The sequence below is a fragment of the Rousettus aegyptiacus genome, unplaced genomic scaffold, assembly GCF_014176215.1.
Source record: "Rousettus aegyptiacus isolate mRouAeg1 unplaced genomic scaffold, mRouAeg1.p scaffold_m13_p_15, whole genome shotgun sequence".
Classification (NCBI taxonomy): Eukaryota; Metazoa; Chordata; class Mammalia; order Chiroptera; family Pteropodidae; genus Rousettus; species Rousettus aegyptiacus.
The window spans coordinates 14168723-14192915 of NW_023416290.1; the positions used below are offsets into that span (position 1 = coordinate 14168723).

Consider the following 24193-nt stretch of genomic DNA (forward strand, 5'->3'; position numbering starts at 1 on the left):
CACCTGCTGAAGGGTATCTTGATGATTCCAAGTTTGAGGAATTATAAATAAAGCTGCTATCGACATTCATGTGCACATAAGTATTCAACTCTGCTAGGTAAATACCAAAAGCAAGATTGCCAGATCCAAAGGTAAAAGTAAAAGTATGTTTTGTGAGAAACCACCAAACAGTCTTCCAAAGTGGCTGTACCATTTTGCATTCCCGCCAGCAATGAATGTGGGTTCCTGTTGCTCTGAGTTATTGACAGGATTTGGGGTCGTCCAAGATTTTGGCCATTCTAATAGGTGTGTTGTGGTGTTTCATTGTTTTAATTTGCATTTTCCTAATGACATATGATGTGAAGCATCTTTTCATGTCCTTATTTGACATATGTATATCTTCTTTGGTGAGGTGTTTGTTCAGCTCTTTAGACTATTTTTAAATTGTATTATTTATTTCTTGTTGTATTTTAAGTGTTCTTTGTATATTTTGGATAGTAGTCATTTATCAGATGTGTCCTTTGCAAATATTTTCTCCCAGTAAGTGGCTTTTTTACTCATCCTCTTGACATTGTCTTTTGCAGAGCAGAGATTTTTAATTTTGATGAAGTCCAGCTTATCAATTATTTCGTTCATGGATTGCGCTTTGGTGCTGTATCTAAAAAGTCATCATCATACCCAAAGTTACATACATTTTCTCTTACGTTATTTCCTGGGAGTTTTATAGTTTTGCATTTTACATTTAGATCTGCGATCCATTTGAGTTAATTTGTGTGAAGAGTGTAAGGTTTGTGTCTAGATTCACATTTTTTGCTTGTAGTTGTCTAGTTGTTTTAGCGCCATTTGTTGAAAAGACTATCTTTGCTTCACTGTGTTACCTGTGTGTGTGTGTGTGTGTGTGTATTTGTGCTGTCAAATATCAATTGAATACATATAATTGCCTTTGAAGCACAGAAATATAACTGGTAGACCCAAACATAAGACTGTCATCAAGTTGGTAGCCCAATGACCATCAGCTCTGTATTACCTGGTATCACCTCCACTTTGGGGTTAATTGGATCTGTATATAGCCAAGGGGAAAAAAAGTTAACATCCAGAATCGGAATAAAGGAAGCTCCCTGATATTCCATTGCAGGATATTCCAAATATCTATTGCTTAGTGCAATAGATAAGCCTGTAGTCAATCAGAACGAGGATCCATTCCCCAGGCTGAAGAGAGTCACTTTGCCCAAGCTCACAACCACTTCCCGGGGCAGCCTGCACCCAATCACTGAACAGTGTGGGACTATAAAGGCCTAGCCCCTTGGCTCCAGCCAAGGACAACTCTGAATGATTGTCTTAGCTTCAGAATACCTGAGGCTTTTGTTGGAAATGACAAACCCAGCTTAACTTCTCTGGCTGCCAAACTTTTACCCATAGTTTCCGTTCTACCACAAGTGTTGACCCCAAGAGTACTGTCTCATAAATCTCCTGCATGTCAATCTCTGTGTCAGAATCTGCTTCCTGGAGAATCCAATCTGCAACAATTAGAAGTTAAAAGTCTTCTTAAAGGACTCTCTTGTGGAGAACTAAGAATGGAAGTTATAGGGCCCTGCAATCTCCCACATGTCCAGCAGACATCCAGCCCTCCTCGGGCCTCTCTGAGGGTACACACAAGGTGGGGGGAGCTGGGGCTTCTCCTCTCTCACTCACACTGGCTTCTTGTCTCTCACTGACCCTGGTTTTACATAGCTTTCTTTCTCCTTCTAACTAGTCTGTTCTGGTGAGGTTGTGGCATTTGTCTTGTACCTTCGTGGCTGACCAGTGGAGACCTGGATGGGATCTCCTTGTACAACAGTGTGACTACAAAGCCATAAATTCTTCTTAGTACCAGTGATGACTTCTTTGAAATGTTAAAATGGGTTAATAGCTGCACTGGGGATGGAAACAATCCCCCCAATGAAGAAAGGTCACTGGGAGAGCCAGTGGAGGGGTGGCCATGGTGTCTGAATGTTTCGAAAGCCTGAGAGGGGCTAGCCTGCTGTGAGATGCTGCCAGCGCTGGTCAGAGCTGACGAGTCACTGCGAAGCAAGAGCACAACTCTCAGCAGTGACCCTGAGAGCTTCCTCATGGTTGCCAAGACAACATGCTAAATGGTACAGGGAGTTGTATCCTAGACGGAGTTGCTGCACTCAGATCAGCCTACCCTGGAACCACTGGCTGCTTCCTGGCAGGAGGAACTCAACCTCTCTAACCAGTCCCGGGTCTTCAGGGTTGGACAGGCAGAGTTCACAGGAAAAGCTGCATCCCCATCCAGAGAGCCTGACTCCAGGATGGTTCAATGCTTTCCCACAGTCAAAGAGTTTGCCTTGCTTTGTAAAAACAGAGAAATAAAGGGGTCCAGGCATTGTTCTTTGAGATGATAGGAGGACATACCTTTTCTCTGTTCTGACCCCGGTCTCACTGATCTCCCTTTCTCCCAGGAGAGGCTACTCCTTAACTAGCGCCATAGGACCTTACAGAATTCATTCCAGATCCTGGCATATGATAAGCCAAGGCTCAGATGGGACTCACCTTGCCCCACAAAAAGTCATCTAGTATTTCTCATAAAAATAGCTTATAAGCTTATGTAGAGCTTTACCTTTTTAAAACACATTCATATGCATTAACTCAGTAAGACCCATATCAGCCTAGTGAATTTGGCAAGGGACATATTATATAATCCACACATTTTCAGAAAGAAAAATTGGAACAAAAGGTTGAATAAAGGACATGTCCCTTTCTGATTTATTTAAAAAATATTATAAATACATAAAACTTGAATCATAGCTACCTATACATGTAATGAATTACTTTAAAAAAAAAATTAGATGAAGCTTGTGTTACCACAGAAAATCCTGGAAATATGGTCAGCATAATTATAGGGCATGATGTAAACCTTGCAGCTGACTTTAAGACTTCCTTTGATAAAAGCTTTCAGGAGAGAGAGATCAAATATTCAGAGGCTTGGAGAAAAGAAGGTTAGAGAAAAGGAAGCGGGAGTTAAGAGAAAGGTAATAAAGAACACATAAATCTATGACAGGCAGGACACTCCGTGTAGTCTGGAAATGCAAAAGCGACTTTAAAAATGTGCCCCCAGCATACTGTACGTCATCACCACTCAGGATGACTTGGCGTTCCTGGAGGAGTGGGTACTTGCTCCTCCTTTTCAGAAATGCCTGCTCTACTTCTCCTTCCCTTGAAGTAGCAAACCATTTCAATCAAGTGAGAGCCATTCAATAAACATATGTTTATCAGAGGCCCACTAGGTATTTGCTGGTGGCCAAGTATGAATAAATCATAACTTAAGAAAAACACCTACCGATTACTTATCATGCTAGAGTATGATGGGCGATCAAAATGGGATTTCTAGTCTCGCACTTTGAAGAGCATGAGTAATGGCTGCTTGATCTGAGAATTAGGAAATATCTTGCTATCTTCAAACCTGCTTATAACTGCCATTCATTGGGGGTGAGAGTTACCCCATTGAGTCACTCTTCCTGCAAAACTAGGAAGTGACATGAGTTTTATTTGTGCTGATTCTGAGTCTCCCTGAACTGTGCCTTTACTTTCGTACTGTACTGATGCCTCACCAGGAAGCCAAGCAGCATTGCCTCCGAGTTTGCGACTTTTCACAGAACCACTGGTCCTCAAAAGTAGAAGGGACCCCAGAGATTGCCTTAACCTCCGCACAGCACAGAAAACCCTCCCCCAAATTCCTGACCCTGTCAGCACAAACAGGAAGCAGGGTTCCATCAGCATCCTTTGTTTGCACTGAGGGATCTATTTTGGTACAAACACTTTGGTACATTGCATTCTGGGAAGTGAGGATCCACAGGGTGCATTTTCAGTGTACAAAGATGCTTCTAGAAACCCTGGAAAGCCCCCAGGCCACCTCTACAGAGGACATGCTTATAAAGGAGATGTTTTCCAGTTTTAATTTTTGTAAACTCTCAGATGAATTAGGCTAAACATCTCAGAGCTTTATTCATAATTGCTACTGTAGGTAATTTGTGCCTGTGGTAATGGTAATTTAGAGTTATTAATGAAAATGAAGGCTAATTTAAAAAACAAACATCTGAACTCAGGCTGAGGTAAAAATGCGGAGTATTCACAGGAGAATCTTATCTAAGTTTTCTTTTTCCATTCTAAAAGACGAATATAACTGATTGCAACAAGAAAAAGGCACACTGTCACACAGTTTTGTAACATACGTTCGTTGAACATACCTGTAGCCCTTCGATGGCCAGTTTGAGAATGGAAGGTGTCAGCTTGGAGGCTTGTTTGAAGGAAAAATTACTCCAGTCTATAATTAAGATGAACCCGTTTATCTGGAGCTCTGGATCTTCAATGAGGACTTCCAGTGACAGCAGGATGGCACGGAGGATGTCTGTGAAGGAATTCCTGCAGCCAGAGCAGAAAGGAGGGACTATTAGCAGGTAAGGGCGCTTGGTATGTAAAGTGCTGGCCTCCTCCCTCTACTGCTCCGTGAGCCCCGCCTGAAGGGTAATGTCAGTCAGCGTCCTGTACCTAAAATGACGGAAAACGTATTTATTAAATAAACTTCACGAAACGATGCCTCCAGATTCACAGAATGGAAGCCCCCCTTTGATCTGACCACACCAGTATCCCAAAATTTATGAGGCGTCTCTCAGCTGTATTTCTATGGGCCTCTATATTCTGCTTCTACCACAACACCGATTGATTGCATTTCATTGAAATGCCTCCCTTACTCATCTCTCTCTCCCACACAGGGCTCTAATCCCTTTTAGGGCCTGGACTGGGCCGTAATCACAGTTTGTCCCAATACCTAGCTACTCCATGAATCACTGCTGAACGAATGGGGTGTGACCTTAATCAGAGGTACTTATTTTGATTAAACCTCATTCTTTTGTATGTTTAAAATCCTACTAAAAGTATAAAACAACTAGGTAATGGATGCTATTTTTTACCTTCAATTCATGGATAGAGAAAAATAAATATAGAAGAATAGCTAATTTTCATTGAAGGTTTACAGAGTGTGATTCCAGAAGGAAGTCGCTTTGAGTACATCAGTAACTATGACAACGGGCAGACCCAAACACAAACTAGAGGGACAGTTCTCCAGTATTGCCTGTGTTCCTCCACATCATATATATTCCCATTCACCAGTTAATTATTGTTTTAAATAATTTTCAGACATGAAGAAATGATGGCATATTCAATCTCTTACTCCTAACAAATGATCAGAGCTATAAATTTAAGATCTTAGAGGATCTCTAAATACATCATCTTTTTTTGGTAAGTAGGCAAATGTAATCTTGGATAACAAGTGATGGCAAATTTGTTAATTCCTTCAGTCTGTCATTAAAAATCAGAAGCCATGTCCTCATATGAGATGATCAGAATCTTGAGCATTTCAATCAGGTTCGAATTCTAACAAGTCTAATGATTCCAGCTTAGAAATCAGGACATTTGTGATCAAACAGCGAACCAGTAAGAATTTACTGAATGCCTATTATAAGCTCAGCATTGTGTTTCATACTGGAAATTATAAAATGGCATGTCACATTTCTACTTTTGAAAAAGGAAGGAGGGGAGGAGAAGGATGAAAAAAGAAAGAAAAAATCTTACAATTAATTCTTGATGTCTATTAATTGTATTTTATTCTGGTCAGTGAAGAAAACTTGTAGATTTGTGTTCACATAAGAATGTAATTCCTATAACATCAAAATAAATGAGTTGCCTACTATTTTATTGCCAGGGTTCTTTCTCATTTGTATATCATTGGTGAACATGAATATAAGGTATGTGCCTGAACACATACAATGATTCACCATTTAGAGTTTCCTCCATTCTGGATTTTTTGTTTTGTTTTGTTTTAAATGAAAAGATGGTTTAATAAATAAAGCCAATATTTTATCGCATTTGATCCAAGTGCTTTTAAATTCTTCCAAGAATTGAAGAAAATGAAATTGACATCAAATGCATCTATCTGTTCACTTAAACAGTTAATGCAATTTCTTATTATTTAATGTTTTCTTTTTAAATTGTTGAAGTTCCTTAAACTGAATAAGGAATCAGAAGGCGTTAGTTCAAAGATTTAATGAAGTTCTATTTTGTGGAAGATGCATGAGATAAAAATACATTTTTTACTTTTCTGGAAACCAGTAGGAGACATTAAAAAATATGTACATGGGAGGCAATGAAGCATAGTCATTAAAAAGATAAGGTTTGCAGTTAGCAGAGTGTGATTCAAATCCTGGCTGTTCTGTGTGAGCTTAGCAAGTTACTTTATCTCTCTGTGGTTTAGTTTCTTCGTCTGTAAAAAGGGCATCATCTCACTCGTAATGATAACACGAGATCACGTACACAAAGCTATAGCAGAGCTACTCCATAGAAGGAGCTTATGATCACGGTGGTTTTCACTGTTACAGAAATGGATACGCTATCAGGCAGAGAGTAATAGGGGCTGCAAAGTGCTTGGGAGTTACGAGGAGGGATTACTTGTGGCTGGGGGATTTCAGAGCATCTTTGATTGGGCTGTGAAGGATGGGAAGGTTTGGACACTGGACGTAGAAGGGAAAAGGTGGAAGGTGCCGCATAAACGGTAAGCTCCGAGTGCATCGAGGCTCTTGGATTGGGAGAAATAGCATGTTCGCCTGTGCCATGGGATGAGTGAAAAGGAACGTAGAAATAAGGTTAAAATTGTGATCCGTCTTCATTCTGCTTCTTAGGACAACTACTGGCTGTTTACACAGAGAAAGGAAGCAATGGCAGTTCTATTCTAGGAAGATTTGGACTGGCAACAGGGATTAAGTGAATTGGAGTTAAGAAGCTGGAGCCATGTAGTTCGATTAGAGGGGGAGGGTTGCAGGACAGTAGGTGAGAGCTGAATGGACATTATAAAGACCTGAGGAGAACTGTGAGGGACAGTACCCAGGACTTCGCTATGGATTAGATTCAGCATGAAGAGAGGAAAGACTGTGGTACTTTGAGGCTAAAGGGGGCTCTGTAGGGTGGGGAATGAGTCAGGGGTGTTCTTACACAGTAAGAATCAACACCCAGGACGACATCACACACGGTGAATAATCTGACGACAGCAGGACTGTCAGGGGGACGCCTAGAAGTGCACGGTTGTGTGGGGTCTACATTCCTGTCACTTAACTGAGGAAATATCACCAGAAGCAGATGCCGTCTGCAGAAGAGAGTATTTCCTGTTCTATCCATAAGAAAAGATCACCTGCCTCTCTAACTTAGACAATGAGCTTTATCAGGGCTGGGAGTGTGTGTGTTTTGTCTTTGAACCCCTGGAAATTTCTAGTACCTACACATAGTAGAGGCTCAGCAAATGATTCTTAGTGAAGGAACAAAGGAAGTCATATTAAAACAACCCATTAGAAACTCTGAAACACTGAAAATTGATGCAAACCCTCTTCAATGCTTCTCATGCTCACTGCTAGGGGCCGTGATTTTGGATGTGTGCCCTCGAGTACTTTTTTCATTATGGCTTATATTTATAGAATAATATACCCCTGGGTACCATGTACCCAAGAGTTGGAAAGGAAACGAAGCTTTAAGAATTGATTTTGGTTTAGGAGAAGGTCATGTCTACATTCACGTAAGGTTAGTGTGGCTATGAATGAAGACTGCAAGAAAATGACAATCTAGAACAGTTAATAATAAATGCTAAATGGATGTTTACAGATAGGAAGGCTGGCTTAGCTCAGGGTCCTTAGCACATTGAGAAAGGACTCGTCCTCAGATACCACTTTATGACAGCCTGAAATGCAAGTGGAGACGGGGCTTATCTCATCCAGCTTTCTGGATGGAGACTGGAATTAACACACGCTCCAGCGGAAGTGAGCTATGAGCATTCTACCCACTACTAAATGACCTTGAAAAATTAATTTCGCGTGTGTCTATCTGATAACTCCCTTGGCTGAGGAGCTTCAGAAAAGTGAAAACTAGAGTCTCAAATATGTAAAATAGCACTTAATAATAAATAGTAGGTGTGGAGTTAGGATCGAGTCAGCCTAACTAGTGTTACAAACAGCAAGATCTCTCCTGATGTGGGTGAATTAACAGGAATGGCCACATTACTCTCATTGCCAATGGAATTCGGTTGACGTTCGTAGATCATACATGGGGTTCATGGCAATATCCTAGTCACTACTTGAAATGGAATATTCTTTTCTCTAAGCCTGCCTGGGTCTTACAACCATAAAATCACATTGAGAATCAAAAACTGGACAGTAAGATGAGAAGGCATTTTAGGAAAACGTCCATCCTACAACACTACACTGCTTTGCGTGATTGGACCCTCCTGAGGTCCTTCCCTCTGGGCGAGACGCTGCAAACACTCTTGCAATCAAGAGATTCCTTTCTGAAATCACAAACTCTGCTTGTAGTGTGCAAGAAAGCTTGAGTTATATAGTACATTACCAAGGCAACTCTATAGATGATGTATTTGATGGAAGGCGCACCTGTGGCCTGAGCTGGGAGTATACAGCATCTCATAATTTTAATTAATTTATAAAATTACCCACCTCCAATGAAAACTCTAAACCTCTGCGCTTAAGAAGGAGATTGATATATTCTGGCAGGATAATGAAATCTTAAAACCAAGAGAAGTCCTAAGGCTCTAAAATTTGCTGCCTACAACTACGAGTCTCAACCCTGACAAATACAGGTAATTCACGTCAGAAAATTTAATAGAAACTGATTGAATCTAGAGCATCTGCAATCTGATTGAAGTTTCACAAGCTGGTTCGTCCTTCCCCCGGCCCCTTTAGAATTCTAGCCTTCTTACTCATAAGCCACCGAAATGTCAGCAAGCAATCAAATTCAGGAAAGACTGAAAGAAAAGAGCCACAGAAAATCATTATGTAATGGCAAGATAAGTCTTATTTTCATACGTAGTATATCAGGATAGCTTAATAATATGTCAGAATTGCGACTTGCTGGCTGGTTTCCAGGTGTCATTCTTCTATCTGGTTATCATTCTTCAAATATTTCATCTTCCTTAAGACATCTCAAGGTTACCAGATTCTTGCAGAGAAAAATATAAGGACCCCATGACCTTCACTGCTATCTAGCTCAGAAGGATCCCTACCACTGTTTACACTGTTAATGAGTTTTGGCACCAGCAAAGCAAGTCTGATGGGAAGAATTTTTGGCTTTGATCAATTCCTGTAATGCTTAGCAATGGCTCACAAATCATTATAATGACAGGCAACTTGACCATCCTTCCGAAACTAGGATGAATATATTCCCACGGCCCAGAGGGGGAAAGCCTCCTGCGAATCCCATCCACGTGTTCTTAACTCCACCAGAAAAAATGCCCATTGGAGGTTTTTGAAGACGGCTGGAGCCGAGAGTTCTGTGCCTGTAGTAGTTAACTGGCAGGACCAGGCGTGTCATACGAGAGATGTGGGAGTCCCTAGAATTCTCCTAAAAGAGGACCCACCTGCTCACCCAAACCAGGCAGGTCATAGAGACCTCTCCCTGTCCTCTCTCTGTAAACCAGTGGGCTGGGAGCCGCAATGACCCACTGACTGAACCCCAGTCAGAACACAGTCTCCTCACTGTCACTCTACCTAATTCTAGAAAACAAAAGCAAAGCAGAAGGTAATAAGTAACGCTCTCATAAAAGAATAAACATAGGCTCAGCATAGCTCATTTAACAACAACTGGAAGGATCGGTTGACTTTTCCTACCCAGAACACAGTGTGCTCAGAGGCCCAGCTCTGCCCTACAAGGCACCTTTACCCATGGAGGATCTGATGACTCTCTGGGGAATTATTTTACGGAGGTGGTTAAAGACGACATTGGTTTCCTTTACTTAATTACATCGGAGATTATCCCTTGGCAATCCTCTAAGCAATTAGAGCCAGTGGTTATTATTTATTGCTGCCACTTAATAGGAGCTAGACTGCAGGAGACACTGTACAACATCAAGATGCATTGATCTCCAGCGTGGGACCCAAATATCCCACTCTAAATAGCAGAACAGAATTTGGAAAATGCGTTACACATGCATATAGATGCATAATTTATATATTTTAAGTACTCACACAAAGAGAAAACACGACATTAAGATTTGAGATTGTGCTGTAGAAGGATTTTATTGCCTAAATTTATCCTAACAAAATCTTAGAGATTGTAAGGGGCTGCTTAGAAAATTTGTCAGTTTAATTTCCAAAGAGGAAAAAAGTAAATAAATAAATAAATAAATGTTCAGGCTCTGGAAAGTTTTATCTTAAATTTTCTCTCTCGCTTTAATCCTTGGCTGCTACAAAGTGATGAACCATTACTTGTCCTTTTTCTATTAATGAAAGCACAGAGAAGGTTTTCCTAGTGTTGGCTCATATAGAACATTCTCAGAGGAAAGAACTGGCACTTTCTGTCTCTTTCACCCACATTCAGGGGATGGTACTTAACCACCTACGTAATTTTCTGGACCCTAAGGCAACATAGGAATACTGCAAGTAATCGCAGAGAGTGGATTAACATGGAGGCCGGTTCTTCAGGAATGAATTTATAATTCAAATAGAATGGGACAAGAGCTAGCAGGAATCTTTTTGATTACACGGTGATTCTCAACCAAAGGTAGGACCGCACCTCCCCATTGGGTGGCATCTGGCAATGCGTGTGTGGGAGGGGAGTCATTACTGGTTTTCACAATATTTGGAGAATGCTACCAACATTTGTTAGGCACAGGTCCACAATGCTACCTCCCCTGCAACGTGCAGCACAGCCCCCAGGACAGGATCCCATCCTAAATGCTAGCGACCGCTTTATCCTAACTAATGAGTTTCGGATGCAGAGACGTTTATGGGACCACAGGGGCAGCAGGCTGCACAGCAGCAGCAAGGTTCCTGAGTCCTGCGTCAGCGTGCCTGCCACCCGCCCGAGGCTCGCAGGGCGTGCGAAGGAACACGGACTGCCTCGAATGGGAGGCTGAGCGACGTCCAGAATCAAGGCGGCTTCCTGTTGCTCCTCTATTTCCCTTCTCATTCTCACGCTTCTCATGCTAACCCTTTCTCATTCCTCAAGTCTTGAGTCGAGCGCCCCCTGGTGAGGGGGAATTTCCTACACGAGCAAGCACCAGAGTATTCACGAGGACTGCCGCCTTGACCAGATTTTAGGCAGTCTCCCCCTGAGCCCTTTTTCCAACAAGGCCGCATCCGTGGTCCGCATCTTGGACCTGCAGAGCCCAGTTTAGCAAAGGATCCTGCCAAGTCGGTTCATCGAATTCCTCTCCGTTCCCCCACACCCCACTTCTTGACCCCTAACCAAGTTCCTCTTAGCAATTTTCCATCCACTCCCTCACCCTGCCTGTTAGCTATGAATCTCCACTTAGTTCAAACTTTCTCCCCTATTGTAATAGCCTTGATGCCTATTGCATTCGTCTGGAATACTGTCTTGCTACTCTTAGAACATTCCAGTGACTGTTTTTTCTCACATAGAATACGTATTAAATGGATGAATTTCTGCCATGAGTTGTCTAGATTGATGCCCCCATGTGGGAAAGTTGGGCTGCAAGCAAGGAGAGAAGCCTGGGACCTGAGGTAAAGGAAGCCTCAGGAGGGGACCATAGTCAAGGCTGGGTTGTTCCTCTTACAACCTGACCTTGGAAAGCTCCGTGCCCTCAGGGACTGGCCCTAGGGCAGTCTGGTTCCATCCATTCGTGCTAATGAGCTTTCTCTGTGGCCAAGGCAGTCCGTTGTGTCCGTCTATGAAACAAGAAGAGGTAGAACTCTTTGGGGGACGGAGAATATCCTTTGGAGTATTCAATTTACAAAGGAGACGATCTGGTACCTTGGGTTAGCAGATGAAATCAAGGGCTAGGATGATGACCAGGAGGGCAGACTCCTCCACTTATTCATTCACACCAAATGGATGCCTTCATTTATGCTGATCTATGCATTCTTCCCTGACACATTTGTCATCATTGAAAGACTGAAGAAATTTGTTAGAAAAATTAACTCTAGTGTTTATTACTTATTACATAAGCAAGAAGTTGCAAATTCTTTCAGAATCGGTGGAAGAGCTTTTGTTCGTTATTTCACAGCAGATACTGTGAAGTGACGACTCGCATATTCTTTATGTTGGCCTAATGCAAAGTCGCCAAGGAAAAATATCTTTCCCCTCTCCAGGCTAATCTTGAAATTTGACAAAACAGAAACTTCTTCTTGATTTATGTGGCTCTGGTAATGTAGACAGAGCTGTCTCAGAAGAGCACAAAGCTTATTGTTTATAGGTCAAAGACAGTGTTGGTCCAGCTAAATTTGATTTGGGTTGATCTCTCTTAGAAGAAAGGAACAGAGCTGACATTTAATGATCGCTTAATATGTGACAGGTACCAAATGCCACAATTCCATGTCTGTCATCTCATTCCCCTCACAACAGCCCTATCAAGTAAGCATTAGTGCACACAAGTGCAGAAATCGTGGCTTAGTGATGTCACTGGTGGAAAGGTCACACAGCAAAGTAATGAGACAGGTTGGAACCCAGGTGTCTTACGGGGGAGTCCACAGCCTGTTGTCAAGGAATTATGGGCAGGTGTGTAGATCTGACTCTAATACACCCTGCAGAAATGTGTCTTGACACCCCTGACATCTTCATAAATCAGGAGAAGAGAAAAACCTTTTGCAGCTACCTAGAGAAATGTCTGCTCTCGGAGCGTTTCCTTTGCCCCAAATGTCTGGGCGCAAACAGGGTTTTCCTAGGCCATACTCTGGTGTCTTCCGAGTTTGTCTCTCATCCCAGATTTCTTCTCTTTTTGGTGCCCCCCACGCATCTCCCACCTCTCCAGAGGCCCTGTCCTTCCCACTCTCCAGAATGGAAACTGCAAAGGATTGAGAACATTTACATTCTGTGACCGACCAATGAATCTGCTTTCAATGCGTGCGCGCAAAATGCTTTTCCAACCATGTTTTTAAAGATTATTTTTATCTCTAATTGTGGGATACTTTCCATAGATAAAACACTTCCAGAGTAGCAATAGAGAAAGGGGACTTCCAGAATCACAACGCTAACAAAACTCTGTTTCCATTCACACGCAACAACTAGAAAGGCCTGCCGAAGCAGCGGGAAAAGCAGCCACTTCTCGCTGAACCACGACTAAGCCACCTATTTCTGGATTTGTCTGTCTCCAGATCTCAATACGCAGATTCCTCCCCATCTCTGCGCAAGTCTGGCCATCCCCAAACTCCCTCCAGGCCTGCCTAGAGCTGCAAGTTCTTCTGAGGGCTGAGACGTGTACCAGCCCAGGGTTCGGTGCAGAGCGGTGCTCATAGCTAGTGTTAGGTAAGCTAGAAGAGCAAGAGAGATTCAGAGTCAGCCTTAGATGCAGGATACAGCGGTTGTCAACTCAAATGCCTGTGCAGGCCTGGCAGGACTCGTGAGCAATGAAGCAGGTTGGGGGACACAGGCCCACTGGAGAGCATAGGCCCACAGGGGGAGCCACTACCTAACACCAACAACATGGGATTTGTCATGTGACTCTCCCGCTGTTTCAACATTGACAAACAGGTCTGCCTCTAGCATTTGTAGAGCCTGGTACGAGAGCACAAATATTTAGACATCATGTATGTCTAAATATTTAAAGGTTCAAAATGAAGCCAACAAGTTGCTTACTAAAATATATATATATATATTTCACAGTGACCTAGAAGGTCAGGTCCTTTTGAGTGTCATGCCTGATCGTGGTACACCCAAGAAAGCCAGCCCCAGTGCCCGAGTGCACCCACCCCCGGCTCTTTCCTTCCCAGTAACAATCTGACATGGGAAGGGCCTTGTCTGCAAAAGAATGGACAGCCCAATCCACATGTCTAAGCTCCAGCCATGCTTCCTGCAGACAGGATCCCCTTGGTTATGTCTCAGGCCTGGGGGCGCATATCTGTGCACATTTGGGAAAGTTTATTCTGGGGAAGAGGCCCACACAGACCTTAGAAGTGAGTTTGGGATCATTTAGTCTCAGTTCCAGAAAACAATCTAGAAAAGGAGTGCATAGACTACAGGTAGATTGATCTCCTTGGCCCTACAGACCTACGGGCTTGGCCCCACTGGGGAGGAGCGCAGCTGTAGGAAAGCCAGAGGAAGGTCCTCCGAAGTGTGAGGCCCAGAATAGGGCATCACTTTGTCAAAGTCAAAGGGCAGTGCTGCTGCCCGATTATGAAAAATTTAAAGAACACTGAGTGGACCATGCAAATGTTTGTGGAAAACCAGTTTGTTACCACTGGTCTAGAAAAACATTGAGTTAGAATCGAAGAAACCAGGGTTTGTCATAGGCTAATTGTATATACTTAAATGAATTATGTAACTTCTTCATGACTTAAGTTGACCATCAGTGAAAGGAAGCAATATTTATACTGCATTCAGAGTTCTTACATCTAAGCTGATTATAACAGTCTTTTATGCCATCGTTAAGCCTTTATTTTTATATTGTGGAAATAAGCAATTTCTTTAGCAGATGCCAACATTACAGGATCTATAAACTTGGTAATATGCTACAAACATAGTAAAGTTACACAAACCTAACATTTCTTTTTGTGTTAGTGTAGTTGGTACCTTATTCCTTTAAGTGATAAGGAATTGATTTTTAAATAACAGTCATAATAAACCGTAATCAGCAAATGAAACATTTCTTAAAGCGAAGTTTAAGAACAATTTCTTTGTTATCAACAAGATAACTTTGGGAAACAAAAATCTGTACAAGAGAGATGCCTATAAAAAAGAATCTAAATAAAAAGAACCTATACTTTTAAATAATAATAATACAAATTTTCAAGGTTGAATTAAAAAAATTACTTAGATAACTGAATTCATTTATATAGCTAAAAATAAAAGTATATGAGAATGGCCAAAGTCAGGAACACCGACAGCATCGAATGCTGACCAGGATGTGGACCAACAGAAACTCTCATTTACTGCTGGTAGGAATGCAAAATGGTGTTTCCACTTTGAAAGGCATGACTGCGGAGATGGTGTCTCAGTTCTCTGCTCTCAAAGCTGGGCTTCATATCAAAGCCAAGCACACCTGTTGGCCCAAATCTTTATAATCAGGTTCAGTTTTATACCTCATAAGGGGAAGGATGGTGTTCTATTGAATTCGGGACTTATACTTGGATAAGACATACCAGTGGGGCAGCTCAGAGCAATAGGACCCTATTGGCTAGACATTGGGCTGACAGACCCTGGAAATGATACAGAAGAAAGTCAGATATGACTGAATATTGATAATGAAAAAGCAAAGAGGCATGCACACAATATGCATAACACGATATATAACATAATTATTTTTCGGTTTAACTTGATGGAAAGGACTGGCTTAAAAAAGGAGGTTGGGGAGAGGCAAACAAAGAACATTTTCAAATATTTTTAAAATGCTTTCTCTCCTTCATTTTCTCTTTATTGGACCTAGAAGAAGAGGGAAAGTTTTTAAATTACTGTTTGAAAGATTTAGGCCGAAAGACACATGTGCTGGCCATGAGGACTGCTCATGATGTGAATGGATTACTGAGAGATTTACAATCGACTTTTCTGGTGACCTTAAGATAGAATTTTAGAACTGTGCCAAAGCTTCCATCTTTATACATGAGAAAAAACGAGGCTCAGAGGACAGAGCTAATAAATATCAGAGCCAAGATTTGATCTTCTGTGTCTGAATATCACAGTGGGAAGGAACCCGAAAGATCAACCAGTCCGTCCCCAGAAGGCCAGAGGAGTTTTTTATAAAGAAAATGTCCAGGCAAACAAAAGCTGAAAGAATACTAAAATGATAAACCTATCATTCAATTCAATAATTGTCAACATTTTGCATAGCTGCTTTATCTATCATATGCACATGTGTGTACACGTGTGTTTACAGCTTAATATAAGTTGACAGAGTTCCATGTTACCATTTTTTTTCATAATTTCCATGCCACTTCTCCTGCAGAATGTCCTACACCTTAGATTAGCCTATTGTTTTCTCTATATGCTATTTAAGTTGTTCCTTTTAAATTGGAGTGAGGTCTGCAAGCTTGGTTAGATTCTCGTTAAATATCTCTGAAGAAAATATTTTGTATGATGATGTATCAGTAAGCTTGAATTCATTGCTGAGGCTGACGAGGTGAGGGGTGCTGCAGAGCTCCTGCTGAGAAAGAGTAGAAGCCTTTATCACAGCTCAGCAGAAGCCGATGCCAAGAAGAATTTACTGTGGGTATTGGTAGATATGGAGACAATTCCATATTTATGAGGAAGAGAAAAGAAAGAGAATTTTTTTAATTGAGACAATTCACTCACAGTTGTGGTCATTTGTTTATGTGTGTGTAGGTCTGTGTGTACAGAGTTCTATACAATGTTATCGGATGAAAGGTTGGTGTGTCCGCTGTCTCAGTCAAGATACTGAACCAATATGTCACACCAAGGATCCTCCATGTTGCCCTTTTTAAATTCTCTCCTCCCACCCCTAAAACCTGGCAACTGCCAATCCGTCCTTCATTTCCAAAAGGTTGTCATTTCAAAATGTTATATAAATGGAATGTTATGTTATTTAAACTTGTGTGATTAGCTTTTTTTTTCCATTCAGCATAATTACCCAGAGATTCATTCACATTGTTACATATATAGTTTGTTCTTTTTATTGTTGAGTAGTATTCAATGGTGCGAATGTATCACAGTTTGTTTAACTATTTATCTGTTAGAAAGTATCTAAGCTCATTCCAGTGTTTGGCTATTACAAATAAAGCAGCTATGAGCATTTGTTTATAGACATTTATGTGAATATAAGTTTTCATTTTTTCTGAGATAAACAGCCAAGAGTGCAATTTCTGGGTCATACGGAAATGCCTGTATAGTTTTTTTTTTTCTTTTTTAAGAAACTGTCAAACTGCTTTCCAGAAACGCTATACCATTTTATGTTCCCACTAGCAATGTTGATAAGTGATTCCATTTCTTAGCATCCTCACCAGCATTTGATGTTGTCACTATTTTTTTTTTTAAGTCATTCTGATAGATGTGTAGTGCTATCTCATTTTGGTCTCAATTTTCATTTTGCTGATAACTGGTGATGTTGAACATCTTTTCATGCGCTCATTAGTCATCTCTATCCTCTTCAGTGAAATGATTGATCATGTCTTTTGCACATTTTTGAACTGGATTTTATTTTTACCATTGAGTTTTGAGAATCCTTTATATATTCCAGATACTGGTCCCTTGTCGGAGAAGTGGTTCACAAATATTTTTTCCTAGTCTGTACTTTCTCTTCTCATTCTCTTCACATAAACTTTTAAAGACGAAAAGTTTTTAATTTTGATGAAGTCCAATTTACCATTACTTTTCCTTTATGGTTCATGACTTTAATATCAGATCTAAGAATTTTTGCCTCACCTTAGAGCCTTAAGATTTTCCCCTAGGATTTTATTCTAAGAATATTATAGTGTTACATTTAAATCTATGATCCATTTCGAGTTAATATTTATGTAAGATGTGAAGTTTAATTTGAGGTCCTTTTCTTCTTTTTTTTTTTTTAAACCAATGAATGTTCAGTTACAGCTGTACCATTTGTCAAAAATTATTTGTCATATTTGTATGAGTATGTTTCTGAGGTCTATTCTCTGTTTTATTGATCTATGTGTCTGTCCTTCCATTAATACTACACTGCAAGTATATCATAAGACCTAATATTGGGTAGTGATCTCTCACATTTTATTCTTTGTCAAAATTGTTTTAGCTACTCAATGTTCTATGACCTTCCATATAAATTTTAGAGTAAGCTCATGTATTTCTATAAAAAAAAACTTTCTGGAATTTTGATAAGAAGTGCATTGAGCCTGTATGCCAAATTGGGGAGAATTAGCATCTTTGTCACGTTGAGACTATCCATTTGTTTATCTTTAGTTTATATCATCAGTATTTTGTAGTTTTCAGGATATAGATCCTGCACATATATTATAAAATGTATACCTCAATATTTCATTTTCTTTGGAGCTATTGTAACTGGCATTATGTTTCTAATTTTGGTTTTCATGTGTTCTTTGTTCATATATGGAAGTAAAATTGAATTTTATGTGTTGATCCTCTATCCCATAAACTTGCTGAACTCATCTACTAATTCTAGGAGTATTTGGAGGTTTACTGGAATTTCCAACCTAGAACATCATGTCATCTGCAAATAGAGGCATCTTTATTTCTTCCATTCCAATTCATATGCCTTTTATTTATTTACTTTTTCTTGACTTACTGTCCTCGTCTGGCCTGGTCCTCCTGAATTAGGGAGAGAATAATCACATTGTTTTCTGGACAGTCCTTGGGACGTGTGGGCATCGTGCTCAAAATCTGTTTAGCACACACATTGACCTCAAGACCACAAAACCTTCCTACTTGCTGCTCTGATAGGCCAGAGTTCTTTCCCAAATGGCTCCTTGTGATGTGTAGAGTGGTTTTCCCAAGCCACCTTGTCATTATAATTCATTATACTTGAACTTTGAAAAGATGCAATAAATATCACTTTTTTTTTTAAGCAAAGGTTAACTGAATTCTTTGTGCCATGCACTGTGCCAGACGAAGGGGCAACAGAAGGGAAGAAAACAAGGCTTTGATTTTCAAGCAAGAGGGGGAGCAAGACAAAATCAAGCAATACAGCTTGTGTGGTAGGCGCAGCTGCAAACAGGGTGGTGAACAAGGCAGACCGGGCAGCTCTCCTGAAGGAGCCATTTGCAGAGAGGATATAGGCACTGATTGTAACATCGGACCTCACTGGCTAAGTCACAGGGGTAGTAAAACGGCTCCCCTTGCGTAGGAGACAGAGCCCTCTCCCCTTCCCATCACCATCTCCTCTTAGAGGGCTCTCCTCTGCCCTCTCTTCCTTTTCTCCTCCCATCAGGCCAATGATGCAATTAGAAGGGCCCCGAGTTCTCTCTGGTTGAGGAGGAGACTTCTTCCTTCTCTGCAAGGGGCAGAAAGGCACCAGGGTGGGACCTGGGTGAGGGGAGGGAGGTGCCCACCCCTTCCAAAGACAGAAGAGCAAACATGGCCTAGTTCACCTTCTTGGCACTAACAGAGATCTGAGGCCAACTACCACCTCGAGTTTCTTTGCAAACACCCCCTGGGGTTGGGGTGCTCAGAGGTGGCTAGCTGAAGGTTGGAAACTCTATCCCTTTCCATTGGAAAGTCAACTTAAAAATCATCCTGACTTTCTGAACCTACTGCTCTTAAGATGCTGAACTTTAAAAGACCTCCAGGAAATGGCGGCGAGTTCAGCATCTGTTCAAAGATGCTGAGAAGAGAGGGCAGCTGTTTTTTTCAGGGGTGTTCGCACCCAAGGCTTCTTAAAATTCTCTTCAAAACCATCAATTAGATTCTGGTAGCTCTATCCTAATCCGCTCACACAGCCTTGACTTTCGCCTCCAGCCTTAAAAGGTGGAAAATACTGCCAGACGGTCTGTGTATTTTTTTTGTTTGCGGTGGGGGAGGATGACACAAAATTCTATACCCCGAGGAAAAGTACATTTTAGTGATGCTTGAAACAAATCCGCTTGGATTGCCATTCACGAAGGCGCAGCCGGGGAAGAGCTGGTCCTCAGAACAGAAGCAGATGGTGAGTGTGAGATTGATTAGGGGGTCTCCTGAAAGATGCTGGCGGAAATGGACATGGGCGTGAGCTGTGGCCGGGGAGCCGGACCTGTGATGTGGGGCGTGCATATTCACGAATGCCCCAAAAGAGCATGGACAGCTAGCTTTGAACACGTAGCATGTGTGGGAAATGGCCCCTGGAAGACGACAAGCGTGGGGTGGCAGGCCAGAGGCCTGCTTCATTCATCTGCGGGTTTGAACACTGGTCTATTAGCCTCGACAGCTTCAGGCTTCCATCCAATTTCAGTCCCAGGGCAATTTTCAGACCCGTTCCCTCTAAATGGAATGACAAACTTACCAACATGTGGAACAGAATTCATTTTGTCGTGGTGGCTAGGAATGGCAAATACCGAAGTGATCAAGAAGATGAAAAGGAAATATTTTTTATCATTTACCTGTTAGGCATAATTTATTCTTTTTTTTTTTTTTGGTGCATTATGAAGGTATATGCTTTTATCAACAATACGTTTAAGAGAAAGCCATTATTGTCAGTGCCCGTATCCTGTCTGTGAGCTGATGGAATACACACCTACTTCGCAAAACTAAAAGAAGCAAACATCAGAAATACGAATGGTCTTCTCATTCCCAAAACAGCCAACTTGAAAATATTCTACCCTAGAGTTTTAAACTTATTAAAAAAGAGAGATGCTATTCAGAAATAATATTTCCATTTGTTTTCAACAATACAGTATTGAAATTCACCCAAACTAGAAATTCACCTAGCACTGCTAGAAAATTAGAAGTGGTGCGTTTTTTATTTCTTTTTATTATTCCTTGTAACCTTCCAACTGCTTGCCTGAGGTTTGCTTATGAGATACAGGCCAGACATCAATTTGGTGAGGTACCTCTCGATTACGTCCGGGGCTCTGGGCCCTCAGCTGATGCCCTGTGAGAGCTATGTGGCACCGTGACCTTTCTGGGTCAGAGGTCGCAGTCCACAGGCTCGCTCTGGCTGGGCCACTTCAGGGCTTCACCCAAGGCTGATAGCTGCCCGTAGGTGGTCAGGTGCCAGCCTGGTTCTTAATTGCTTGAATATAAAAATCACTTGCATTCTAAGCAAAATTTCTAGTGCCTTAGAGGCCACGCCCCGGCCATCTGTCTTTCTGCTCTGTCCATTTGGCTCTGCTCACCACACAAAGTGCGTAGACTGCTGCAGGGGGAGGAGTCTGATGTGGATTTTCCCCGGGTCACGACGGCCCCTTCATTTGCACTTACAGAGGGAGAAGGGAGGGTAGAGGACCTCACGACAGCCGCTGCTGCTGGCCACACCTGAGCCCACGAGGGGCAGCAGGTTTACCGCCCCCACTCTCTTCAAGGACAGCCTTTATGAGTCCGCCACTTTCTCCTCTCCCACCTTCCAAACACCCTGGGCTCCCTCGAAATAAACATATATAAACGAGCAAATCACTTCCTTTCTCCATCAAGCCTGCTGACCTGGAAGAGGAGGAGGGGTTTGCTGGCTGTAAATTAGGCCTTGCCTGCATGCACGTTTTGACGCTGGGCCTGAACACACCGGCCAGCGGGCAGGGGCTCCGGCAGGCGGACGCACCACGGGGTAGGCGCGGAGGTCCCCTGTGCGTTTCCCACACCCGGACCTCGGCTCGAGAGAAGTGTGCGCGGCTCCCACACCAGGAAGGACCAGGAAGGAGGGGCTTCACTTCACTGTTCCTTGGAAATCCGCCGTTTGTGGGGGGCTATGATTTCTTGTAATTAAAGCATAATTGACATACAGTATTATATCAATTTCAGGTGTGCAACATAGTGATTCGATATTTATATACTCTACCGTGTGATCACCATGATAAGTCTGGTAACCATCTGTCACTGGACAAAGTTATTGTGCTATTAATGACCATATCCCCTGCACTGAAGTCATACAGTATTTGTCTTTCTCTGTCTGACTTATCTTACCTAGCATAATACCATCTTGGTCCATCTACGTTGTTGCAAATGGCAAGATTATTTTCTTTTTATGGCTGAGGAATATTCCATTATACCAAGAGGAATCTACCAAGAGGTAGTACATATATACTACCTCTTCTTTATCATTCATATATTCATGGACACCCACTTTGCCTCCTGAAAGAGTAAAGACACTGGGAACCAGAGAGTTTTTTGCTAGGAGCCTGCAACCTTATTTAGCTGGGTAATTTTAGGAATTTATCTAACATTTCTGAGTCACGATATCCTCTTCTGTAAAATGCAGAGGATAATAACATCCTTCTAGGTTCATTGAGAGGATTAAGATAAATATGTCTATACTAGTGATCCTCAGAGTGGGGTCGCTGGACCAGCAGTATCAGCAGCACCTGGGAATATGTTAGAAATGCAAATTCTCAGACACCAGCTTAGGCCAGAAACTCTGGGGGCGAGGCCCAGCAGTCTTTGGTTTTCACAAGGCAATCCCGCTGTGCCCTCAATTTTGAGAACTTCTAGTCAACTTAACGATCTATTATGGTATTTGGAACAGTAAATGCTTGATAAATAATAGCCTTTTTCTTTTTTTTCCGTTTTCCTATCCAGAATTAAAGAAGTGATAGAGTCTTAAAAATTTGCCCTATCTTATAACAATTCAATTCGATTGAAATATTTGCAGAAACAGTGGCTCGGCGCTTGGCGTTGTAGGGACACAGAGTGAAGTGAGGGTAGACAGGTTGCGCCGGGCTTCATGTGTCGTGCTAAGGGCCTGGACTTTTTCTTGAGGAAATACAGAGAGACCAAAAATCCCTGAAACTGCCCTGTTTCACCGTGCTAAGTCTCCCGTTCTTCTGACCTCTCTGGGAGCGAGGAGATCTTTTAAAAGCCATTTCTGGCACCCACCACTTGTATAGTCTTAGGCAAATCGATTTCGGTGATCTTCGCTTCATCTGTATTTGCAGCCGCTTCCCAGCGCCAGCATCACCGCCTCAGCTCCGCCTCAGATCATGAGGCATTAGATTCTCATAGGAGCACCGGTCCCTGGTGCCGCAAAGGTCGGGGACCGCTGGTGTAGACAATTGCCTTTGTTGGTGACCACAGTCAAGCATCCACTTCGAATTCCTCACTGACTTCACAGTTTGAGAAACGAAAGCTGAAAAAGCCACATAATTTTTGCCCCGGGACACTGAACAACTCACAAAGGCCTATACAGAATTCTCTTCGTGTTGCCCGATTTGCTCTTTTTACCATATTCTAGTCCTTCTGTATTTTTAGATACAAAAGATTTTTTTTTTTTAAGTCTTAGTCTCTTTTTTCTTTTTTATTTACTACCGGTAGATCACATTCATTTTTATCCTTCCTTAGATGCTTGCATTTTGCATCACCTACCTTTATCAGTCTTTATGAATCTTCACGTTCAGAAGCTTTTTGTCTGCCTTCCTATGTTCCACCTTATTTTTTTTCTAGGCTACTTTACCCATTTTGAAGGCATCTGGCTTCTTTCTCATGCTGCTGGATTATTGCTATTATTATTACTATTATTATTATTATTATTAAATTTTAACTCCCCAAAGTCTCCTCTCTCTGCCTTGTTCGCCTCCTCCCTCCCTCACACTTTTCCACCCAAAGGGACCAGTGTGACAGGATGGTGAGAGCCATACCCACTCCCATTGCACTGGTCCAGGTGCCGGGCGGATAATTCGATGGTGAGGATCTTTCCCGCAGGAAAGGCATGAAGCCAAATTTAAAACCAATGAAACACTTCGAGATTGTCATTGGCTCTAAATTTAGGACATGGTGTGTTTTATCACCTTTTATAGTTTAAAAGCTGCAAATATCGATTTATAGCAAAAGAGAACCCTATCACTCATAGAGGGAGATGTGAGTCTCAAGATAAGTCTTAGGAATTGAGTCCTGGAAATTCTCAAGGATGGATATATTATGAGACTTCATACCTTCAAGGGAAGCTTGAACGATGTCATTGCAACTGCTGGGGGCAGCTCTGAGTCTGGCTGCAGGTCCCCGGCCCGGGTTGGCAGCTTTGAACAGGAAAGAGGGTCCAGCACGCATGTAGAAGCCAGACCCTCCTCGTCTTGTTTCCTCACTGAACCCTGCTCACAGGGGCTGTGCTTCCTCTCTCATTGTCCATCCGTGCCCTAACTCTGGCCCCCAACCCTTAATCCTCCAAAAGTGTCCCTCACCCACCACATTTGGTGTGCCTTGATGGTTCAGTTGTGACACACAACCAAGTGTCTCTCCAGCAAGCCATTTAGACACAAACATCAACGCAAGGGAAGGAAGGACATACCATCCAGGGACCCTTGGCCCTCTGGTCCCCTGGAGGCCCTGCTCTGTGTTAGCGGCACAAAAATAAATAAATAATTGCTTTAGCTGCAGTCTGTTTTTCAGAAAGAGTAAAGCGACACTTTTTAAAATACAAAGTTTGATGCCAGGTGACAACGAAAGCCTTAAATTGGCAAATAAACTCTAGATAAATCGTACGTATTACCTAGGTTTTTGCTACATATTTACAAATTAACTCCTACTCTGAGAAAATTGTTACTATAGCTGTAAGGAGGAGAAAAATCTCTCCTCCTCCAGAAAAGACTATTTTTCCTCATCCATTTGAACGTAAGCTTTGCTGCATAAAGTTTACAAAAAGCCACATACGCCTTTG

At 42.0% G+C, this 24193-nt stretch overlaps 1 protein-coding gene across 3 annotated transcripts in view; it reads right to left on the reverse strand.

Annotated features, from left to right (window-relative positions):
• CLVS1 (clavesin 1) overlaps positions 1 to 24193 on the reverse strand; it is a 124504-nt gene that overhangs the window by 64274 nt on the left and 36037 nt on the right. For all 3 annotated transcript variants that reach the window (XM_016162540.2, XM_036232833.1, XM_016162539.2), the window contains one exon: positions 4227 to 4401. In XM_016162540.2, the coding sequence (XP_016018026.2) occupies positions 4227 to 4401 (175 nt within the window). The remainder of the gene's footprint in view (positions 1 to 4226; positions 4402 to 24193) is intronic.